A 20,328-nucleotide genomic window follows, 5' to 3' on the forward strand; every position below is an offset into this window, starting at 1 on the left:
ACCATCGGATGAAATCTGATTGGCTGGCTGATTGACGCCCTCATTAAGCACTGAAGCAGTGCCGAGATTCCCGTTATGCCATTACACAGCAGCCCCTCCTGGTGTGCAGGGCTGACACCCTCATGTGCCCTCCTATGTTTGCTGTCTTCCAGGTAACCCATGCTTCTCTCTGCATCACGACGGAACAGACCAGACTCCCCACCAATGACCTCAGGGCTTCTCAGCGACAGACAGTCTGGCATCCTGATATTGTGCAGGCACCCTATAGACTGCATATTCCAGAAAAAAACAGCAAGAGGATTATGTTGAGCATCAAAGGAGGATGGGAAGTGAAGATCCGTTCAGTGATGGACTGCAGGATGTCCTGGTCTTCAAGTCCAGCTGGACACCCTTGGAGCAGCAGCCCTGCCCTGTGTCTGCTCCTCCATGTCCCAAATGTCCACAGTTATGGTCTAACATGAAGGTCGATAATTGTGAATTTGAATTAATTGTCATTGTTGACACACCACAGTGCACAACAACGAAATGTGCTCTCTGAATTTAACCCATAAGTGACAATGTGACATAGCTGGGGGCAGCTAATTCAGCGCCCAGGGAGCAGTGTTTGGGGGCAGTACCTTGCTCAGGGTACCTCAGTGGCGCCTTGCTTGTTGGGGATTCGAACCTGCAATCTTTCAATTACGAGTGTGCTTCCCTAACCATCAAGCCACCACTGCCCACTGACCAGGCAGATGCTTACAGCACAGACAGTGACGGAAAACGCCCTGAGATCCTGTGAGGCTCCCTCTTGCTCTGTAATGCGGGATCTGACTCCACTGAACCTCCAGAAGGTTATGGCAACAATTGACAAAGACATGGTAGATTTTAATGAGATGCTTCCCTTTTAGAGTCATAGAATGGGCATAAGTGACATAACTTCCATGTCTAATTTAATTTTTAAAAATTTTGGAAGTACATGAAAACATTAACTCCTTTCACTATGATTCTGGTTCCATAGTCAAATATCAGGAGTAAGATCTAACCTGGATATTCAATATACCTTCTCCATCTTCTGCTTTAAATCCGACCTGATTGCAAATTCAGTCTTTGCTTTTCCAGTCAAGACACATGAGTGAGATCAAAGTTTCATTCTGAGAACTTTGAAAAAGGCTGTTCCCTTGGGTTACCGGGAGAATCGAAAGTCAGTGTCCAAGATATGCAGCAAATGGCTTTTAAGGGCGAGTCATTGCAACACTTTTCATTGTTGTTTATAATGTTCCTATCAATCAGTTTATTTTAACAAGCAGACTTAAAATGATAGATTGCATTTTGATATCGCTGATGGTTCCTTGGCATTCATTTCAAAACGGACAACCGTTGCTTTGGAGCTGAACTGCAGGCAAGCACACAAAAATGATAAGTCCAGAGTGGAGGGACTAGGGATAACATATGAGGCAACATGCATGCTTCATGCAAAGGGCTGATTAAGTGGGTGAAAATGAGGTGAGATTATGTAGCAAACATATGGATGATTGGTTCCCAGAGGCCTGTAACATACTCGTTAACGAGCGTGGCTTATCTGGGGATACACGGCTGGGGGTGCCACTGGTTTGCAGTCCGTGTGTAAGCGTGTAGTCGTCACGGCCCTTTTGGTCCGGCACAAAAGGGGCCGAATGAATCTCATGGACCCATAGGTCACACAGTTCCTCAAAATGACCTAGGGGGCATATGATCTACGAGGAAAAAAGTTGTGTGTGTTTTGTATAATTGAAACTACATGGATTTAAGTGCTGAAATATTTGTGTGCAATTTTATACTGTGATTGTATGACATTCATTTATTGGAAGGTCAACACGGTCACTGTCTTGTGTAGTCAGCCACTGTTAATTACTACTGGAAAAACAGCAGCACTTGTGTAAGGCAATAAAATCCATAACATGCTGCACTGCTTGGTTCAGCCGGACCGGCAATATTTCAATGGTGGTCTTCCTCTTTTTTTCTCTGAGCTGATGTAATCCCATGGGTGCGCCTCTGAACAGCATCGTTTGCTGTTCTTTTGCAGCTTGCACATGTATAATAATGGATATATGAGAGCACATCGTATTACAAAAAAGGGAAGATAATTTGCATCACATTTACTGAACCGGAGCCACTAAAAGCTCCTCTGGGGAGAAACATCTACAGTGTAAGTCAGTCTACAGTGTACATCAGCCTGCAGTGTACCTCAGTCTGCAATGTATGTCAGTCTACAGTGTACCTCAGTCTGCAGCGAATGTCAGTCTGCAGGTTGCAGGGCAGGTACGATTACAGCTGTTTCAGATGGTGTAAGCTCTTACCTTCCCACTTATTGCTAAACGTGTTATAAATTGCAGTAAAAAAACAGTTTTGTCATGCTTGTAAATTGCAACTATCCATAGTGTCACACCAGATCACCCAGTAGTGGTATATATAACGGTGTGTATCCATGTGTTCATACACTTTGCCACAGACGGTGTGTGAGAGTGTCAGACCCTCTGGGGGAGAGAATGAGGCCTGTGCTGACAGCCATTATGTTAAAGGACCCCCAGCCCCCGAGAGCGTCTGCCCTCGTACACAGCCCTGGCCGAGCGCCCCCAGGGCTCACCTCGCTCTTTCGCTTACCACCCCGGTACTGGCAGCTTTTTGGGTCTTGGTCTGGTCATAAGTGCAGAGATTTTTTTTCTCCTTTTTTTCCTTTTAGTTGACAGGTTTCTGACATATTGAATAATTCATAGACCATCTCCTGGTCACGCTATGGAAGCGTCCCATTGTGTTTGATGGGTAGGGGAACATTTTGCTGTGTCGTGCACAAACTAAGGCTGGGAGCACAGTCTAGGTGCATCGCTGAGGCGGCAGTGTGCGGCTCAGCGGGCTACAACGCTGAGCCTGTGACTGGAAAGTGCTCAGGTCAAATCACAGACTGGGGTTGCCGTTTGGCCCCCATGCAAGGCCTATACCCAATAACTGCTCTAAATATTGGCTTTCTCAAGAAAAAAAAGACTATTTTTTATACCTTTACTTCAGATAAAATGTAATTTGTGCTAAACATCTTTTTACTTAGTACTACAGTAACAGCCATAAAATGGTGTTTCCCATGTTATGAGGTCCAGTGTTCATGTTAGCTTTCTCCTCAGTAGGCTGCACATTCACTTCGCAAGTATGATTCAGTATATGATGAAATCTGATTTTTTGTAGCTTGTACCTTACTGGATTTCTAATCTTCCTTTTGCTACTGGGGATGATGTGTCGGTTGACTGGGTAATCTCAGATGCCCCTCCCCCCCCCCCCACAACACGTGGGTCTGTTTTGGTCGTCAGCCACAAAGTGTAAAGCAGGCGTGTGTCCACTGGGCTGAGCTGCTTCTGATTACCAACTGATGGATTACATCTACAGAGATATCCAGGCCGTCATCTGGACGGGACACAGCCCTCTTGATTGTCAGAAACCATATCCACAAAGCAAATGTGTCATGGAAGAAAATGTCACTGCATGGCTTATTTGTAAAGTAGGTCACTGTACAGTGTTCAGAGAAAACCATTTCCTAAATAGATGAGAAGTTTATATATTGGAGCCTTATAGAAGATTTTGAAAGATTGAAAAGGTAAAAATTTTACTGTTTCTATTTGCTTCTATGATACACATGAATGCAGCAGCTTGCAAATACAGGTTCTTGCGTGAATTTACATAGATTTTCAGATGATTATTAGACGGTGCGTTTATTCTCCTGGACACTAGGAGGCGATAGAGTGCCAGAAATTCCGAAATTCCTGCTATCAGGAGCAGCTTTACTGCTTACTGCAAGTCATTTCGGCCATTACTCATATTTTACGTGTTTAACCTTCCATAATCCTGATGGTATTCTGTGGACTAGTTTTAGGTTTATTTGTAGTTTAGCGGCAATCATCCCTCCATCCATTCACCATTCAGGGGGGAGGGGACACGTACCCTGAACGGCTTCATTGCCGCCGCCGCACCCCTTCATTTAAATGATGTGAGTTCTCTCCCCCCCCCCAATATCTAAATCTCCCACGGCCGTGCACCCACCCCCCTGTCCATCCTCCTAATTGCTTATTAGGGTCAGGGTAGCGGGACTAGCAGTCATCATTTAAAGTGCATTCAATCTAAGCATTTCTTATCAAAATAAAAAATTAACTAAACTGAATACATGGAGCCACTTTAAAGCCTCAAGTACGGGTTACGGACGTAGGGCGAGCGTGAGAAACGATGAGATCAGAACTGTACCGATATGAAGCAGGTAAGCAAACGGAAGCGGCCAAACCGAGGAAACGCAATGAGATCGGGCCTGATTAAGGTCTGCAGACCGCTGGTGCAGCATTAAAATGTAGCTAAACAACTGCATACCTTCTTGTGTGTGCGCGGAAGTAGGACTAGTAGTTTTTTTTCTAAAAGAACTGCAATAGAATCAGTGAACGAGTTAAGGCAGAGGTCAAAATAGCCAAAATTGCGCATGCTCTTTAAGTGTTTAAACTTTGTAATATTATGCAGGAATTAGCTCTATACTCTTATGCACCGAATAACTATTCCGGTTAGATGTTTGCTGATGAAATGTTTTCAAAAACGCCGGTAATTAAACGGCTCTGATGCTGAAACTAGGGGGCTGTCATCCTCCTCTAGGCGGCCTCGCTTGAGGCTCCCCTCCCCATTTCTTGTACTGCTTTCCGGTGGGGGCCAGTAGGAGGAGAAGCTGGGAATCGCTGAGCTAATGGGGGTGGGACATGTCAGAAGTGCCGTCGCCGCCAAGGTCTTGTCCTGTTATTACAAAGGTTGTGTGGGAACAGATTTTTTTAAAAAGTATAAAACTTGGATTTACGAAATATTTTTAGCTTATTTTGTAATTACATCTGCCCTGTAAAATGTTAAATACGTCCTTATCTGTAAGGCTATGATGCTGTTCTTTCCTAAAGGTATATCTGTAACAGTATCTGGCCAGTGTTACTTAATCTTACTGAAACTTAAGATGAAATTTCCTTTACAAAAAATGGCAAGCCCAAGTGAAATGAGCAGTTCCACTGTTGGTCTCCAGTGCATAAATATTTCAGCTCATTCCTATGAAACGGCATTTCAACCTTGAAGCAGCTGTAGTGAAATAATGTTTCCTTCAGAGTGTCAGTTCTGCCTGATAGGGCTCCTCGGCGATGGAGCACGCCACGTTCCAGGCCAGTGGCTAATTGTTCGATTAGCTTCACGGTTGGTGGAGGTTTCAGACGGATCACTGAACAGGTGAAGTCCCTCCCCATGATGGCTGAGAGATCAGGAGTTATGACCGATCTTCTCTTGGAAGTACCTTCTGCTGACTGATGGAGTCCGAGGGTGCACATGGGACCGTGTACGATGACTGCTGCCACACCAAGGCGTTTGCATTACTGCCTGATTGTCAGAAGTGTCAAAACTAAAAGTAAAACAGAAAACATCTTTTTTTGACTCTTTGAGGGTGATATTTCTATCGTGTTTGACAAGAAGGGGGAAAGCTGTCACAGCAGAGAGAATGATTCTCCCTGGAATGTAACCTCACGTAAAAATAATTAACATTTAATACTAAGCAGGTCTCACATATGCACAGCAGACCACTCATCAGCGGGAACTGCTAGAATGAGACCCTGAAGATTGACTTTCTCATCCTCTCAGTCTTGGCTAATGTTAAACGGCTCTCTTGTGGATAGCCCACGTTATATTGACTCCCATTGTAAAACGCCCCCCCCTCCCCCGAGGTTAATTCTGCTTTTCCCATCTTACTGACTGATCTACACTGTCAGTCCCACCCCCGTCCCATAGCTCCTATGAGCTATGAAAAGTGTGAGCTGTAGGAAAAGGACTGTCATTTGTCATAAGCAGCCTTTTTGCCTGCTGAGAGTAATTCACTAAAGACTCTCTCCAGTGCTGCTTTGCCAGAAAGATTAGATTGTAAAATAATACTTTTTATACAATTTTAACTTTTTAACCATGGATGAACCTGCTTTCTGTGTTTTGTTGTTTAACTGACTGGGATTCAAGTTTGCCCAGTTAAGACCTGCATTGTATAAAACCCTATTTGTGTTTATTGTCATTTATCATATAATGTCTGTGTCACTGTTGTGTGTAAAAGGCTCATAATGTTTCTGCTGCTTCCTACTCAGTGCAGATGTTTCCATGTCTGTGCTGCTGTCACCTGCTCAGTACATCCATGGTTAGTGGGACGTGCTGAGGCTCAGATGCTTGTGTGTCTTTTATGAGGAAGTAGCCATTCAGTGATCATAACCGAGTTCTAGAATCTTCTACTTCTACACACATAGCATACTGTCAACCAAAGGTGAGGCCAGCCGGTTATGTTTATCTGGAAATTGTTTTTGCGAACGTGTATTCGTTTTGACACAAATGATTAATGTTCTCCCATTTCCAGGGATTATACCACGGCTGTGAAGTTATAGAGCAGCCGTCAAGTTGTCTTTGATTTTTCAACATGCTGAAACGTGATGTATGATCAAACTACTTACTCCTCAGAATTGCTCTGGCAGGGGTTCAGAAAAATACACAAGTCTTTCTCTGACTCTTAAAACAGGTTAGTGTCAGACTGTTGGCTATAAAATGTGATTTTTTTTTTCCTTCACTTAAAAATCAGCCGCAAAGTAACCACAGGTCGGGTAAGAGAGACATCTGCCATGTCTGTGGACCCACATTGGAGTCGATAGGTTCATAGAGGGGCCCTGCAAGAGTCGTATCCATCTCACATATGCAGGTTCAGCTCTGTCACTTAGTCATTTATTCTGATGGAATTCCATCCTTAAAACAACCGATTTTCTCATTTGACCTGAAATGTCCATCTCTCTACATAAGAAACTTACAAACGAGAGGAGGCCATTTGGCCCATCAAGCTCGTTTGGGGAGAATGTAACTAATCACTGAGTTGTTCAAATCTTCTCTATCTCTGATTTAAAGGTACCCAAGGTTTTAGCTTGTGCTATACTAACAGGAAGACTATTCTATACTATAACTACACGCTGTGTAAAGAAGTGCTTCCTCAAATTCATTTTAAAATGTTCTCCCGCTAATTTCCACTTATGGCTACGAGTTCTTGTATTTGAACTAATATTGAAGTAGCCATTTGGCTGAACAGCATCCAGACCTGTTAGAATCTTATATACCTGGATCATGTCCCCCATTAGTCTCCTTTGTTCGAGGCTGAACAGATTCAGCTCAGCTAACCTCTCCTCATAAGACATTCCTCTAAGACCAGGAATCATTCTTGTAGCCATACGGTGAACCTTTTCTGAGGTAGCAATGTCCTTTTTAATATGATGACCAAAGCTGCACACGATATTCTACGTGGGGTCTTACCAAGGAATTGTATAATCTTAGCATTACCTGTTATCAGAAGGTTGCTGGTTCAGATCCCAGGATCAGCAGAATGAATATCCTGTTGTCCCCTTGAGCTGGGCCCTTAATCCCCAGTTACACCAGGAACTGTCTGACGCTGCTTTTTCTAACATGTATGTCTCTTTGTTAGATGCTTGGTACAAAAGCATCTGATAAATGAATAAAACAAACAGTTGCAAGGTCATTCTCTTTCGGGTCCTTGCACTGACAGCCACATGGTATTTTTGGACTTTTGGATGCAACATCACATATTTAACTCGGGTGCCTGAGAGCATCTTATTTTTGTACCAGTAATGAACTCGACGTGATTAATCTTAGTAATACTTCCTCTTGCATGCAATGTGAAGCAGCATCGCAAAACGCAACATAAACCCGCAAGATGACGGGATGATTGTATTTCTGCCTCAGTGTTGCCGCCAAAGGTGATTTAGAGAGTCCAGTCACTGGGCCGGTGTTCCAGCCACAATGTAATGTAAAGTGTATGCAAAGTGTGGGCCTCCACAACAAAGCACACTCTCCTTTCAGCCCTTCATCCCTGTTATCTAAGCTCGCTATCCGGCTTGCTGAGTGTTTGTGAAGAGGATACTGAAAGCTAGCATTAAAAATCAGTATTGCGTAACCAAAGGCAGCAAAGGTTTCTTTTCTCTGCTTTGATGGAGAATTTGAGACCAGCTGCAGCACAGGAGCAGAGAGCTTGGTCAGGGCTGGCAGATGGATCCTACTGTCCTCGTCCAGCTGGACATATCTGGCACAGGTGGTAGGTGCAGTCTCTCGGTGTAATTTGTTTGTGCATTTTGTTCCTCTTTGGCCAGTCAAATTAGAGACTGGGGTACTGTGAGGAAACCTGCAAAGCACATGGAGACCCTCAAAGCTCTATGCACAACTGGGGGGAGGTATGAGGTTACTGTGCTGGGCACTGACTCACTGTACCTGGTAAAATAACAAAACTGGTCCGGCGTCCCTCAGACATATAACATTGACAGGTTAGGTCAGTGAAAGGACCATCACCTACTGCCACAGTGCCACGGCAGATCAGAGTAATCAAGCACATGCTGTTTGTCTGCTTTTCTGGGACTTGCTCAACATTCTCTGTGTATAATGACAAATGTGCAGCAAGCATCCCATGGCTATTGTTTCACGTGCCTCTGGGAGTCCACCTGGCACTGCCTGGTGGACTGCTGCGTACCGCTGGGGAAACAGCCACTCTTGGTACGGTTGGTTAGAGATGAGGATGTGGGGGACAGCGGAGAGTGGCGGCGATCCCAAGCTGCGTAAATCAGAGGACAGAGTGAAGCACAGTGTGGTGGGGGGGGGACAGGAGCACTCGTATTCACTGCAATGGGGATCATAAATATTATAGTGGGCGAGGGAAATGCTACATGCAGAAAGCTGCTGTGATTTATTATGATGCCTTTATAATTTATTAAAATGTCCAGGGATTAGCCTTCTAGCTGTGCTGCTTGCAAACACATGAAATCGCTTTTGGCAGCCTTTGTAAATTGTGTCTCGGCGTTTGCGGCTTTTTCTGAGCCACCATGCACTGGAAGGCGGCATCTGTGCCTGTGCCTGTGCCCTGTCCATGTGTGCACTGTGCAGCACAGGGTGTTTGCCGTGTTGCATGCCGGGTGCCGTAAGAGTCCCAGGTCAGGCCGTATTTTATGGTCCGGTGCAGTCTGATTGCACTATAAAACTGTTTGACTTCAAAATATAAGCACATGATTTAGTGCCCATTGAGTTTAAATTAAATATGCAAGGGGTGGGGATTAAGCAGGAAGCGTTTCCAGCTGGAAGTAATGTCCAGCTGCAAGCCCCGCCCCTCCCAGGTCCCTTCCAGTTCATGCATGTGCAGAACAGCTCGCCACACTCTGGACCTTGTTGCAGGAGTTATGCATGCAATATAGATAATTAGACTGTTAGAAACATGGCTGAGACTTTCTTGAAGTTGTGCCTTTTTGAATCAATGTTTCAATAAAACAAAACTGTTGCATATGCAAAGACTATATAAATGATTATCATGTTATGATATTACTTCAATACTATTTCAGTCCAGATGCATTTGATGCATCCAGAATGAATAATGCAATAGACGTTTCCAAAACATTATACCATTGAGAACGTGATAACTAAACTAATATGCAGAATGCTTCAGGTTTTAGTGATCAATAAATATCTAGGCAAGAAATTATATCATGGATCATATCCATAAAAACGTTATTTGTGTTTTTATTGTGCACCATTTTACACTTAAACAGCACGACGTTTTCCGGCTAATAAGCGCTGGCTAATTTCACCGCCGTCACTGGTGAAAGTAGACAGAAGTATGTTGGTTATTGATCAAATTTTCCGATGCAGACATATGGAGACACAAGCAAAAATATGTATTAATGCATTAAATGTAATTAAGGTACAGAAATAATCCCATCTGCTCAGTTCTTGCTTCGCTACTTCTATCTCTCTTCCTGCATGTCCACATAGCTTCCAAGTTAGCGCCGGTGCTTGTGGTCAACCAATCAGCAAGCTATGGCTCTAAGCGCCAACCAATCAGCAAGCTATCACTGTAAGCGTTTCCCTAGTAGTTTGTGTTAGAATAAAAAGTACTTAGGTTGTGTCCAAATTCAGGGGCTGCATCCTTCGAAGGATGTGATCTATGTAGCCTTTATAGGCTGTGGCTTGATGGTCTGTGCAATCAATCTTGGGATCTGTCCAGCTCCGAAAGATCCAACAGGTGGATCCTTTGCAACTGTGCAAAAGGAGGATGTCTTTCCAGACCGCACTTGAAGGAGCTTTCGAAATGGGACAGCCTCGTTGCGTCGCTGTGATGCAGTTGGTCTTGGAGTGCACCCAAGTGAAGCAGCACTTGAATTCGAACACAGCCCTGGTCTGGAGCAGAGACTAAAAATGGGCTCCTGAACTGGAACAGGAACTACAATGGAGTTCCTGCAGTGTGAGAGTGCCTCATCGCTGCCCATGGCCACGCCTTTGATTGCAGCCCAATCCTGGCACCACCCCATAAATGATCCCTTTGATTCACTCAGGATCCTGCAAACATCTATCTGAGCAGCATAGCAGGATCATGCACAGGATGCTGGGGGTCAGTATCCTCTATCTCAGTGCATTAACACTCGGGCCGTGCCTAGGATGCATCTTGGGAACATCTCACACAGCTGCTGAAGAACTCCATCCTCTCCCCTCTGTATTAGAAACCCTCACGTGGGATTGGTTTTACAACACAACAGGATAGAACAATTATTTTGAGTAAAAATAGACAACTATGGGATAAATCTTGGTTTTATTTGGAGCTTTATGTCACCAATTGTTGAGGGTGAAGTAGTTTGCAAAAGCAATTCATGTAATTTTAGGGCATTTTAGTCTTCCTGACTATAGTGTTTGAGAAACTATAAACACATTTAAGGCACAAATGGGGGAAAAAAAAAACATGGCTGGACCAATTGCATTCTTTTGGTGCCACTGTTGTTTTTGACTTTTGTTTTCATAAGTTGCACCTTTAAATCATCTAATGCACACACATGCAGTAATATGTGGTTTAGGGCCTGTGCTGTCAGATGTACTAGATTAGTGGGTGTTTGTGCTTCTCCGTCTCCAGAAGAGTCTTGCTATTTGCTCATGCTACCCTGCATATCATCCCATTTCCTCTTTAGCACAGTTAGCATTATATATCTTGGTGGGGGTGGGATGGGGGCATTTATCTAACCATCAGTCAGGAAGAATGAGCTCATGCAAATACCTGATTAACTCACAGAGGAGCCAGTCTTTGTAACCAGAGGAGAGTAACGTGTCTTTTCCAGCTTGGCTCCTTTGAGGATCTGACGTCCATGGAAGCCACATTTCTTCTTGCCGTCACAGCTGGCTCTCATTAGGAGTGAGCTCATTCGTGTGGCTAATTAACAACCTAACGTTAGGTTCAAAAGCGTAACTATCCCTGGTGTCAGATGACCACATCCGTATAAACTCACACGGGACCCTGTCTGTATGGTATTAACCTCAAAGACATTTAGTGACCACCCTTTAAATGGTGACTCATTACATTTTCAAATCGGCATCAGAAAGAATGTGGTTTTGACACAACCAGCCTGGCTTCTGAGGACAGATTCATACAGGACCATCAGTCAAACCTCCCCTCACAGGAAACACATTTTCATGCACAGTAATGTTCGTCTGACTCAAATTTATTTAAAAAGTCATTCTGTAAAGCTATATCCGTCACATCAAGTTAATGAGGATCAGTATTTGTAGCCTGAGGGCTCCTCTTTCATGTCGACCCCACACGGTCACTGCAGGCCCTCTGCAGTGCTGCTACTGAAGACTCAAACCGAAACGCTGCTCTTGGTCTAAAGAACAATACACAGACGAGGAAATACGTATTTATCCTTGTGCCTCTGAAGATAAACGAGGTAAAATTCAGGGATAAAATGTGTTTCTGACTAGAGGATTATGCTGGGATGTTGGTGAACCCAGAGCCAGGGTTGAGGCTGTGGTGGCGGGGGGGCATGTTTTGCGTCAAGCTCGCATCGAGGTGAACAGCTAAAAGCTGATTTAGACTTCTGCGTAGAGTCTACCCCATAGGTAGCTGCGTAGCTGGGTACGCTACAGGCTATGGTGTATGGCAGGGGCGCCGTAAGGGGGAGGAAAGCTAGGACGATTCCAAGGGCCCCTGAGTGACAGGGGCCCTAAAAAATTAGGAAAATAACTGGATTGGTTTGGACTGGGGGCCCTAATATGATATGCTTTCATGGGGCCCAAAATCTCTAGCAACGCCCCTGGTGTATGGTATGGCACAGGTTATGGCACTGGGTACTGCACAGGCTATGGTGTATGGTATGGCACAGGTTATGGCACTGGGTACTGCACAGGCTATGGTGTATGGCATGCAGAAGTATAAATCAGCATGTTTTTTATATATATATTATATATATTAAAAAAAAAAATCTCTCTCTGCATAAGCCCTGGGGGGGTAGTTGAGCAGTTGTATGCACAGGCTGTACTGGAGTGTAGCTGCAGTGCAGGACACGCACCGAGGCTCTCAGGATTACCGATCCGATAAACGAGTCGTGCAGGAAGGCAGGGATACTGAAGGCCCACAGGAGTCTGGCTCTGGTGCTATTAACCAAAATGGTCACGGCGCAGCGGCGGGGGGCTGCTTTCCCGTCTCCATTCCGCATTCCGTCTCCATCTGCTAGAGAGTGGAGACGCTCTCGAGGAACACTGCCATCACTCAGAATTCCTATAGCATTAGCACCGCGGAGGGAGGAGAGTAGCATCATGTCGCACTGATGGAGGGGGGGCTTAACACGGGGCCCCTCCCGCATGCAAATGTAATTATACCTCATTTTCCCTCAATTAATGGGTGCTTTAGTTTTAACATCTGCAATCCAGGATGAAAATAAACATATTTCACACTGTTTTAAATAATGAATGAAGTGGTGTAAAGACATACCTTACTGAAAAAGAAAATATACAACAGCACAAAAATGGAACACAGATCAAGAAATCAGCAGGTCGCACTTGAAGCCGCTGTCAAAATGTTAAATAGCTGAGGAAACTCTATTACTTAAAAACACACTCTGCTGGGCAAGAAGGCCTAATCCACTCATGTAAAGCTTTTTGAAGTCACGTAAAACACTTCCTGCAGACATTTCCCCCAGACTAAAATCCCAGCAGCACTGCTGATGTTTCAGTTTTCAAGGCTGTCAGGTTAAACCCCGGGGGCCAAAATGGTCCACTGATGGACACCCTCAGACACTGACGCCCCCCTTGGAAACAAGACCAGTTCAGCATGTGGGGGTCAAACGCGTCGGAAGGGATGAAGGGCTGACGATGGGCTGTTTGCTTATCTGCTCCAAGCATAAATGCCAGTTCTCCAGAATGTTCTGTTTGGGTCTTCTGGCTTTTTTTTTTTTTTTTGAGAGTCCATCCGTCTTGTTGCTGGTCGTCCCTCATCCTCTTCTCCAGCGCAGTTGGTCTGATGAATAAAGTAAGGCTGCCTAAAATAGCATCAGCTAGACTTCCAAGGCACTGGAAGTCTAAGAATGTCACCAAAACCACCAATATGAGTTCACCAGAATGACATTCCTTATGCACTTTCATTTTTCAGAAACAACCCTGAGCAAAAACACTTTGTAAACATAAAGTACGTCGTTGGCTTAAAACAAAATGGCATATTTGGAATCCCCCGTTTTCACCCAACCAAGCCACTCATGTTGTGCTGCTTGCTGACGGAAACAGCAGCAATAGTCAGTAAGTCATAACTAATGCAAATGACAAGCTAGCTGTCTGGTTAAAGTTGATGCCAAATTTCAGATATCTTGTGCTCTACAAAATGCACAAATCAAATGGGTGTTGTTTTTGATCAAATCGAATGTGTGCTAGTCATACTGTCCATTATATAAATTATAACCACTGATTTTGGCAGGTAAGCTAAAATGAGTTAAATTCCACCCATAAGCATTGCAAAATACATAATTTTCTGATATAAGGGGCCGTTCACCGGCTCAGTTTGTTGCACTTTCGTTGATTTTCAACAATATGGGCTATGGCTCGGCAAAAAATAGTACTTAATAGGATGCATATTGTAAAATAGGTAGATTTACAAGGTATACCTCAGAAACTTGCTTTGCTTGAAACTACATATAATCTCCTATGCAGATGTCTGAAGAATCATCAATAAAAGTACAAGTTTACCCTTCTTGCACACATTTGTAAATAAATAAAATTCTAAATCTATGGATGAATGACAGGCAGACTTTCTCTTTCAGGTACTCTTGGCTTTGGCAGAGAATGTTGCCATTTATGAGAGTCATTTTTTATAGCTACTTATACAGTCTGTCAGATACATTTTCATATTACTTTAGTAGATCATGAGTAAAAAATATGTAGTAGTTAGCAATGCCATTACCACCTAGTATGTTTAGTTACCATAGTTCTTAGTATATGTGCTCCTGTCTCAAACACTCATGCTAGCATATTTAAGAGAGGAGGCTGGCCTCGACAGGTCACTTTTTCTGACGGGAGAGTCTCTGTATCAGCTCGCACCACTCAGCCCGCTTGCATGTAATGTACGCCGGTGTGATGGTCTGCGTGAGGGCCTGCGGGCCGCCCTCCTGCCCGGCGCTCTCACACAGAGCCTCGGCGTTGCAGATGACGTACATGCCGCAGTCGTAGCTGTTCTGCTGCGCGGGAGCTAGCTCCTCAACGAATGCCGCTCTCCTGTCAGCCCCGAGAAAGGACTCCAGCTTGCCGGCGATGCGGCGGGCGTGCAGGGAGTTGCTGCCGCTCTGTGAGTCGTAGTGTGAGAATCGGGCCCCCGCACGCCGGAACAGCAGCAGGCTCCAGTGCGATCCACCGGCCGTCTGGTGGGAGTTGTCGTTGACGGCCAGGAAGACCAGGCGGCGGGCGGGTAGGCCCAGGGGCTCCAGGAAGAGTGCCAGCTCCTCCTGGCTCGTGGCGCACTTGATGAACTGCGTGACTTCGGGACTAATGAAGCAGGCTGCCCCATTCAGGCTTTCGAAGCGCTCTGTGGCAAAGTACTCAAAGGCGAAGCCAATCACCTGGTCGTTCAGCCAGTGCGGCCCCTGCAGCAAGGCCACGTCTGAGCGCCTGAGAAGACTGTCCTGGTAGCTCAAGACCACAGGGTCCATTCTGCAGCGCAGAGGCGGAGGCACTACCTGGGAGACACCAGTGACAGGAGCTTAGCCAGCCAACAGGCTGCGGTTGGATGTGAGCAACATTTACCTACATCTACACAGTCACTGTGATCACAGTATTTACACGGCAAAGTTTTACTTACTGGAGCTTTATTTCACTTGTATTTATTGTCAAATTACCACGAGCAAACTAGTCATGAACAGTGCATGCATTTTACAGGATTATTCTGCTGTACAGGCATCTGAGAGAAAACATGTAGCTGGCCTAAAATTTTCAGGAAAATTTTCCCATGTTAGAATTTAAATTAAATATGGCAGAACATTACCAAGAGAATCATCCTCTAGCTAAATATAAAATGATCACTAGCTGCTTTTCATATAAAAATTCTCGGATAGGGAAATTCTTGTTCTCTTTCTCCCCCCCCAGAGAAAACTGCTGAAAAGGCCAAAAACCGTGTGTCGGCTCCGTCGTGCAGAACTCTGATATGTTGCTGGAAACACATTCACGGTGCCAGCTCATTCGAAACAACATCATCTGTCTGTGGGTATGACCAGAGATAGGCAGAAACAGCCTATGCATTTAGGGCAGGTTTATACTCAACAGCATCTGGCTCCACTCTGGGGCTGGAAACTCCACTCCTGACCTGGATATGACGCTTCTAGGGAGAGCTCAGTAGGTTGGATTACTGAAGTTAGTTCTGGATGTGGCACTAACTTCATATCCAGCACTATTGTGGAGGTCATGTGATTCTGTGCCCCCTAGTAGTGGTATATCCTCCGTTATACAGAATAATATGATATAATCCTAGTGAATAATAATAATCAATCCTTTATTGTCCCCGTGGGGAAATTCTTTTTTACGCCTCCCTCAACTTGCTCTTTGTAGAGTAAGCTGTCTGCGAAGGGCAGCCGCCTGTTGGGGTGCCCAGGGAGCTGGGGGTTAAGGGCCTTGCTCAAGGACCTGCAGATGTGCTGAGGCTGGGTTTGAACTGGGACCTTGTGATTACAGGTACACAGGCTTAGCCATCTAAGCCTCACATGCTGTAGGATATGATATTATCATCATAATACATTATTGTGGTTTATTATTAGTAATAATACTTATACTATAATGCTATATAAAATGCTAGTAATATTTCATATTACACGTATATATCAAATTATACTAAGTTATAATAATAGTATAATTATAATAACCTATATCCAATACTTCGCCTCCATTCCTGAACTTTGCATAACGTCATGTCCGGCCCCGGAGTATAGGTCATGTGATTTCCGTTCCCATAGTGGAGCGCCAACGTAAGGCACAAGGCAGTACTAAGGGAATCTGACTAGAAAGATGGTCTTTCTCATTCTACCAAACTGAAACTCAAAGGTGTTTATTGCTCTGTGTCCCTGCAGAAGAAATACTGCACAGTGATACCGCTGATCACTGGTAGATGCAGAGCACATAATCCCTTGCTCACGTTTTGCTTCACGCTTGCTGCACGTTATTTCACATAGGGCGGTACCAGAGAAAAGTCGTTTTAGCATCAACATCGTAAAATTACGCACTTTTAGTAGCACACCGAAATTACATATCTAGCTGCCTAATTTTTGTCCCAAACATAGGCAAAAGCTTCTCTCTCATTCAAAACTCAGTTGTCGCGAGTATCATGGGCATATGACATGTCGTCATCAAGCTAGTATTACATTTAACTCCGCTACTTAATCAACTGGATAAACAACTGCATTGCGGATTATAACTAGTTTATCGTGTAAAAACAAACACTGATACACCCTAAACAGTTTATGGGAAGTTGTGGTGCATCCTCACATGCTCAGCAAAATCAGGCTTTCTCGTGATCCCTCTTACCTTGTGCACACACAGAATAACACAAGCTTAGGAAATAGCAGCGGCTTTTCATTGCAGGCTCCAGACGACCGATGCCGTAAATTGATTTTGGTTGTTTTACGACACAGACTTTGCGACGGCGTTGCACGGCAACTGCTGTTTCCCGCAGTTTCTCGCTAGCGCCCCCACCGTCGAAAAGTATAGCGGGAGCGCGCAATGCTCGAGTATGAGAACTAGCACTGATTAGTAGAAAAACCCTCGGAGTTGTGGTAGGCGTGAGACGGGGAGACAAGATTGGGGTTTATTTCTTTCTTTTAAAAAACATAAGTGGGGGAATATGGTTTTTTGAACTGCACAGTGGTAAAGCCCAATGGGAATGGTGTGAGCAGAGATTAGAGTGTCGGGAGTGAGTGGTTTTGTACGGCTTTTCCCAGCGCTGCATTTTCAGTCCATCCAAAGAGAGTTCGGGGGCGCAGAGGACTGCATTCAGCCGGGGGCTGAGGTAAGGCTGCTCCCCTTCTGAAGCTGCTCCCTGTCTTCCTTGTTTAAATGGAGGGGTCTCTTTTGCACAACAGCCACGGCTGGGCTTTGGCTCTTCAACACCGTGCGTGTACCTTTCCGTTGACGACCGGGATTTCTTCGGCTGCGGTCCAAAGTTACGGCCGGGCTCGGTGCGGGGGGCAGTCGGTCCAGCTAAGCTTCCCGAGCCGCGGCGGTGTAGGGTCTCTTTGGAGAGATGGATATAAACAGCGAATTCATTTCGAGTAACGGTGTACATTTACGCAAATGCCCATTATTTGTCATATACCAGTGGGGGGTATGTTTTGCTGAGTAATTGTTAAGGACATCAGTTAATTGGGCCGCCTGACTCTTAATTTGTGCCCTTAAAGTGCCCTTTTATTCGCCGAAGCCGGCTGTCTGTCCGGCATGTAACCTGCCAAACTCGCGTACCCGGGCGAGGTGAGCAAGATAACCGCCAACTGTATGGGGACAAGAGCCAGAACACCGCTTTCTGCTGCCTTTCGGTCCCATTTAATGACAGCCGGCAATGTGCGCCGTTTCTCTAAGCGATCACAGTGTTGTCGGGGGTTGACATTTCCATTCGGCGTTTTGCATCGAGCTGCCGTTACCCTTTGGATGTCATATACATGGTGGAGATACAGGTTATACTGGTGGCGTTTTCCCCAGTAGCGGACACCCGGGCATGTGTCTAAGCCCCGTGTTTCGGGCTTGGTGGGATACTGCAATGCAGAACTCCGTTGTGGCTCTTCAGAGTTGATATAATATTCGGGCACATCGTCCTGATGTTCGAGTTGCATCAGACTTGTGGGACTCCCGGTTCCCTCCGGTTGTACGCATGTCATCGCCATACCTGATGCACTTTCCTATTGCATTATGTTATATAATACCCGAATACTTCTTACCTCCAGAAATGTTACAAATGTCAAATGTGGTGCACAGCTTCGCGTGTTTGTCATTCACCTGTGGCGAGGTTTTAGCTTAGGGAGAGGGAGTTTTAACTGACCGACGGTTTTCTTGTGCTATAAACCATAACGTCCTGTCGGTGTAAAAGCTATTTACAAACAGCTGTAAAATCTTACACTTTAAGTGCGGTTTTAATTTCCTCCTTCACTCAACGTAAACCCGAGTATAAGATGACCGGAGTCACATGCGTTAAGACTCAAATTAGTGTGTTTGCTTAGTAACAGGATGTGTCATGTTTATCTAATATTACATATAATATATACACATACATACATAAACACACACACACACACACACACACACACAAATAGGAGTTATATTCTATGAATCTAAGAGCCAGTTCATAAAATAGCAGACATGACAGAGGAAACATGAAATCTAAGCTGTGTTGGGAGAGGCTTTTGCAGTTAAAACACGTGTTTTCTGGCAAAAAGTACTGACGTGAAATTTCTGCAGTTGCCTGATGCTTATTATGGCCTTTGACGGGATGGTCTGATTTCAGTAAGTTACAGTTAAATATCAAATTTGTTATATTTTGACTTTTCTTATAGTCCTGCCCCCCTGGTATTTTAACAGTAAGCGGTGAATGTGGCTGTATGCCCCTACAGGGAAGGTAAATCTGCTTCTTGGCATTTGGCAAGCCGGTGGGGAAATGGCTGCATTTACACTCAGACCGCATGAAATTAGGCAACAGTCTGAGTCAAGCAGCGGATGTTAGCATGTGTCCAGATCCTATGAGCTGTTGCCTAGCAGGGACTTTTGGATCCCACAGTCCTTCTTAGAGCTCTTGGTCATACCCTGACAGCAGGGTTTTGGATAAACTCTTGGTTTATCCAAAAGTAACACATTTTTTTTCTTGCTGAAGGGGAAACTGGCCACACGTAAATCTTTGGCACTCCTCAATTGCTCAAAATTTAAGAAACCTTTGAGGTAAGGAATTTAAAGAAACAAACAGTCTTATCGTGGCGTCCTTCGCATGCCCATACTTAGCAAGTACTTTGGATTCCCCGCTCTGTGCTTGTTCATGGTGTGGGTGTCACAGATGATTGGGTTGAATCATTTTGTCCTCCTGTTCACCCTCAGGACTGTTGTGCCAGCTTTTCCAGTGAGTTCCACCGAAAAGCTGTAATTTAGGAGATCAGACATGTTTACAGCTGATTTTAGGATTGACCAGAGTTTGATTAATTTGTACTTCCTTTTAAAAGAGATCATTAGTTTTCTTTGACTGGTCCAACTGTGACTGTCATGAAGTGCCATTCTGATTTCCTTCAGAGATTTTGGTTTCTGGGCTGAATCTTGTACTGAAAAGCCCTTGGTGGGTAACTTTAGACTTTAACATCAGTCTTTCGTTGTGCCTCCATCTCTGTAACCTCTATGCTTGTGTGTGACATTCTTTGCTAGTTTACTTGTCCTCAAGTTTTGTATTGTCATTCATCCTTTTGTAAGCCATGTGATTTTGGGTGTGATGCTGTTAATCCTGATTCTGTTGTCTTTCAGTGATGCAAAATTTGGTTTCAATATTTTTGTAATTGGTGCAACACTTCAAAATATTTTTTTTTCTTGCTGAACTGTTTTTGAAATCCATGTTTGAACTTTTTATTTTTGTTTTTTTCCGTTCTTTTGTTATTTGTTGCATGTTATTGTGTTTTATAAGAAAAGTGAAATTCTGCAGGTTTTAACAAGACATTCCAGTCACTTTGCATTGGTATACCTTCAGGCTGTTCTCAGTTTGCTATTGGTATTCAGAAGGTTCCCTAGAAATATGTTGTGGAACACAACCTTGGCATTCTCTGGACTGCAACCTAGATTTCCTTTAAAAATAACCCTTTTCAGGGCTGCTCTGCCTTTTGGCTACCTCAGAGAGTCTTTGCAGGTGTGTGGTAGTGGCAGACGTGCTCACCTTTCTTCTAAAAGGAGCTGCACCCACCACGCACTCAGGGTCCCGCCGCCCTGTGCACATTGCTGCTGGCAGATGACGCC

General features: G+C 44.6%; 3 protein-coding genes across 12 annotated transcripts in view; 2 read left to right on the top strand and 1 right to left on the bottom strand.

The window, feature by feature from the left end:
- LOC111845620 (GRAM domain-containing protein 2A) overlaps nucleotides 1–20,328 on the top strand; it is a 95,291-nt gene that overhangs the window by 20,630 nt on the left and 54,333 nt on the right. For 4 of the 5 annotated variants that reach the window (XM_072718014.1, XM_023815168.2, XM_072718015.1 and 1 more), the window contains one exon: nucleotides 153–1,957. In XM_072718014.1, the coding sequence (XP_072574115.1) occupies nucleotides 153–156 (4 nt within the window). In that variant the 3' untranslated portion in view covers nucleotides 157–1,957. Of the gene's footprint in view, nucleotides 1–152; nucleotides 1,958–20,328 lie in introns of those variants that run through there. The other variant, XM_072718013.1, reaches the window with a different exon arrangement.
- On the bottom strand, nucleotides 11,540–16,972 carry senp8 (SUMO peptidase family member, NEDD8 specific). The gene is made up of 2 exons (XM_023815118.2): nucleotides 16,885–16,972; nucleotides 11,540–15,050 (listed from the first exon to the last, which is right to left on the bottom strand). Exon 2 carries the CDS (start codon nucleotides 15,021–15,023, stop codon nucleotides 14,379–14,381), a length of 645 nt encoding a protein of 214 aa, XP_023670886.2. The 5' UTR covers nucleotides 15,024–15,050; nucleotides 16,885–16,972; the 3' UTR covers nucleotides 11,540–14,378.
- Nucleotides 17,062–20,328, top strand: part of myo9aa (myosin IXAa) — a 106,297-nt gene continuing 103,030 nt past the window's right edge. For all 6 annotated transcript variants that reach the window (XR_011993770.1, XM_072718007.1, XM_072718009.1 and 3 more), the window contains exon 1: nucleotides 17,062–17,365. The gene's annotated coding sequence lies outside the window, so the exon portion shown is untranslated. The remainder of the gene's footprint in view (nucleotides 17,366–20,328) is intronic.

Source organism: Paramormyrops kingsleyae, chromosome 11, assembly GCF_048594095.1.
Source record: "Paramormyrops kingsleyae isolate MSU_618 chromosome 11, PKINGS_0.4, whole genome shotgun sequence".
NCBI lineage: Eukaryota > Metazoa > Chordata > Actinopteri > Osteoglossiformes > Mormyridae > Paramormyrops > Paramormyrops kingsleyae.

Bases quoted from the DNA above. Each gene is read 5' to 3' on its own strand.
- senp8 (XM_023815118.2), bottom strand. From the start codon at position 15,023: ATGGACCCTGTGGTCTTGAGCTACCAGGACAGTCTTCTCAGGCGCTCA.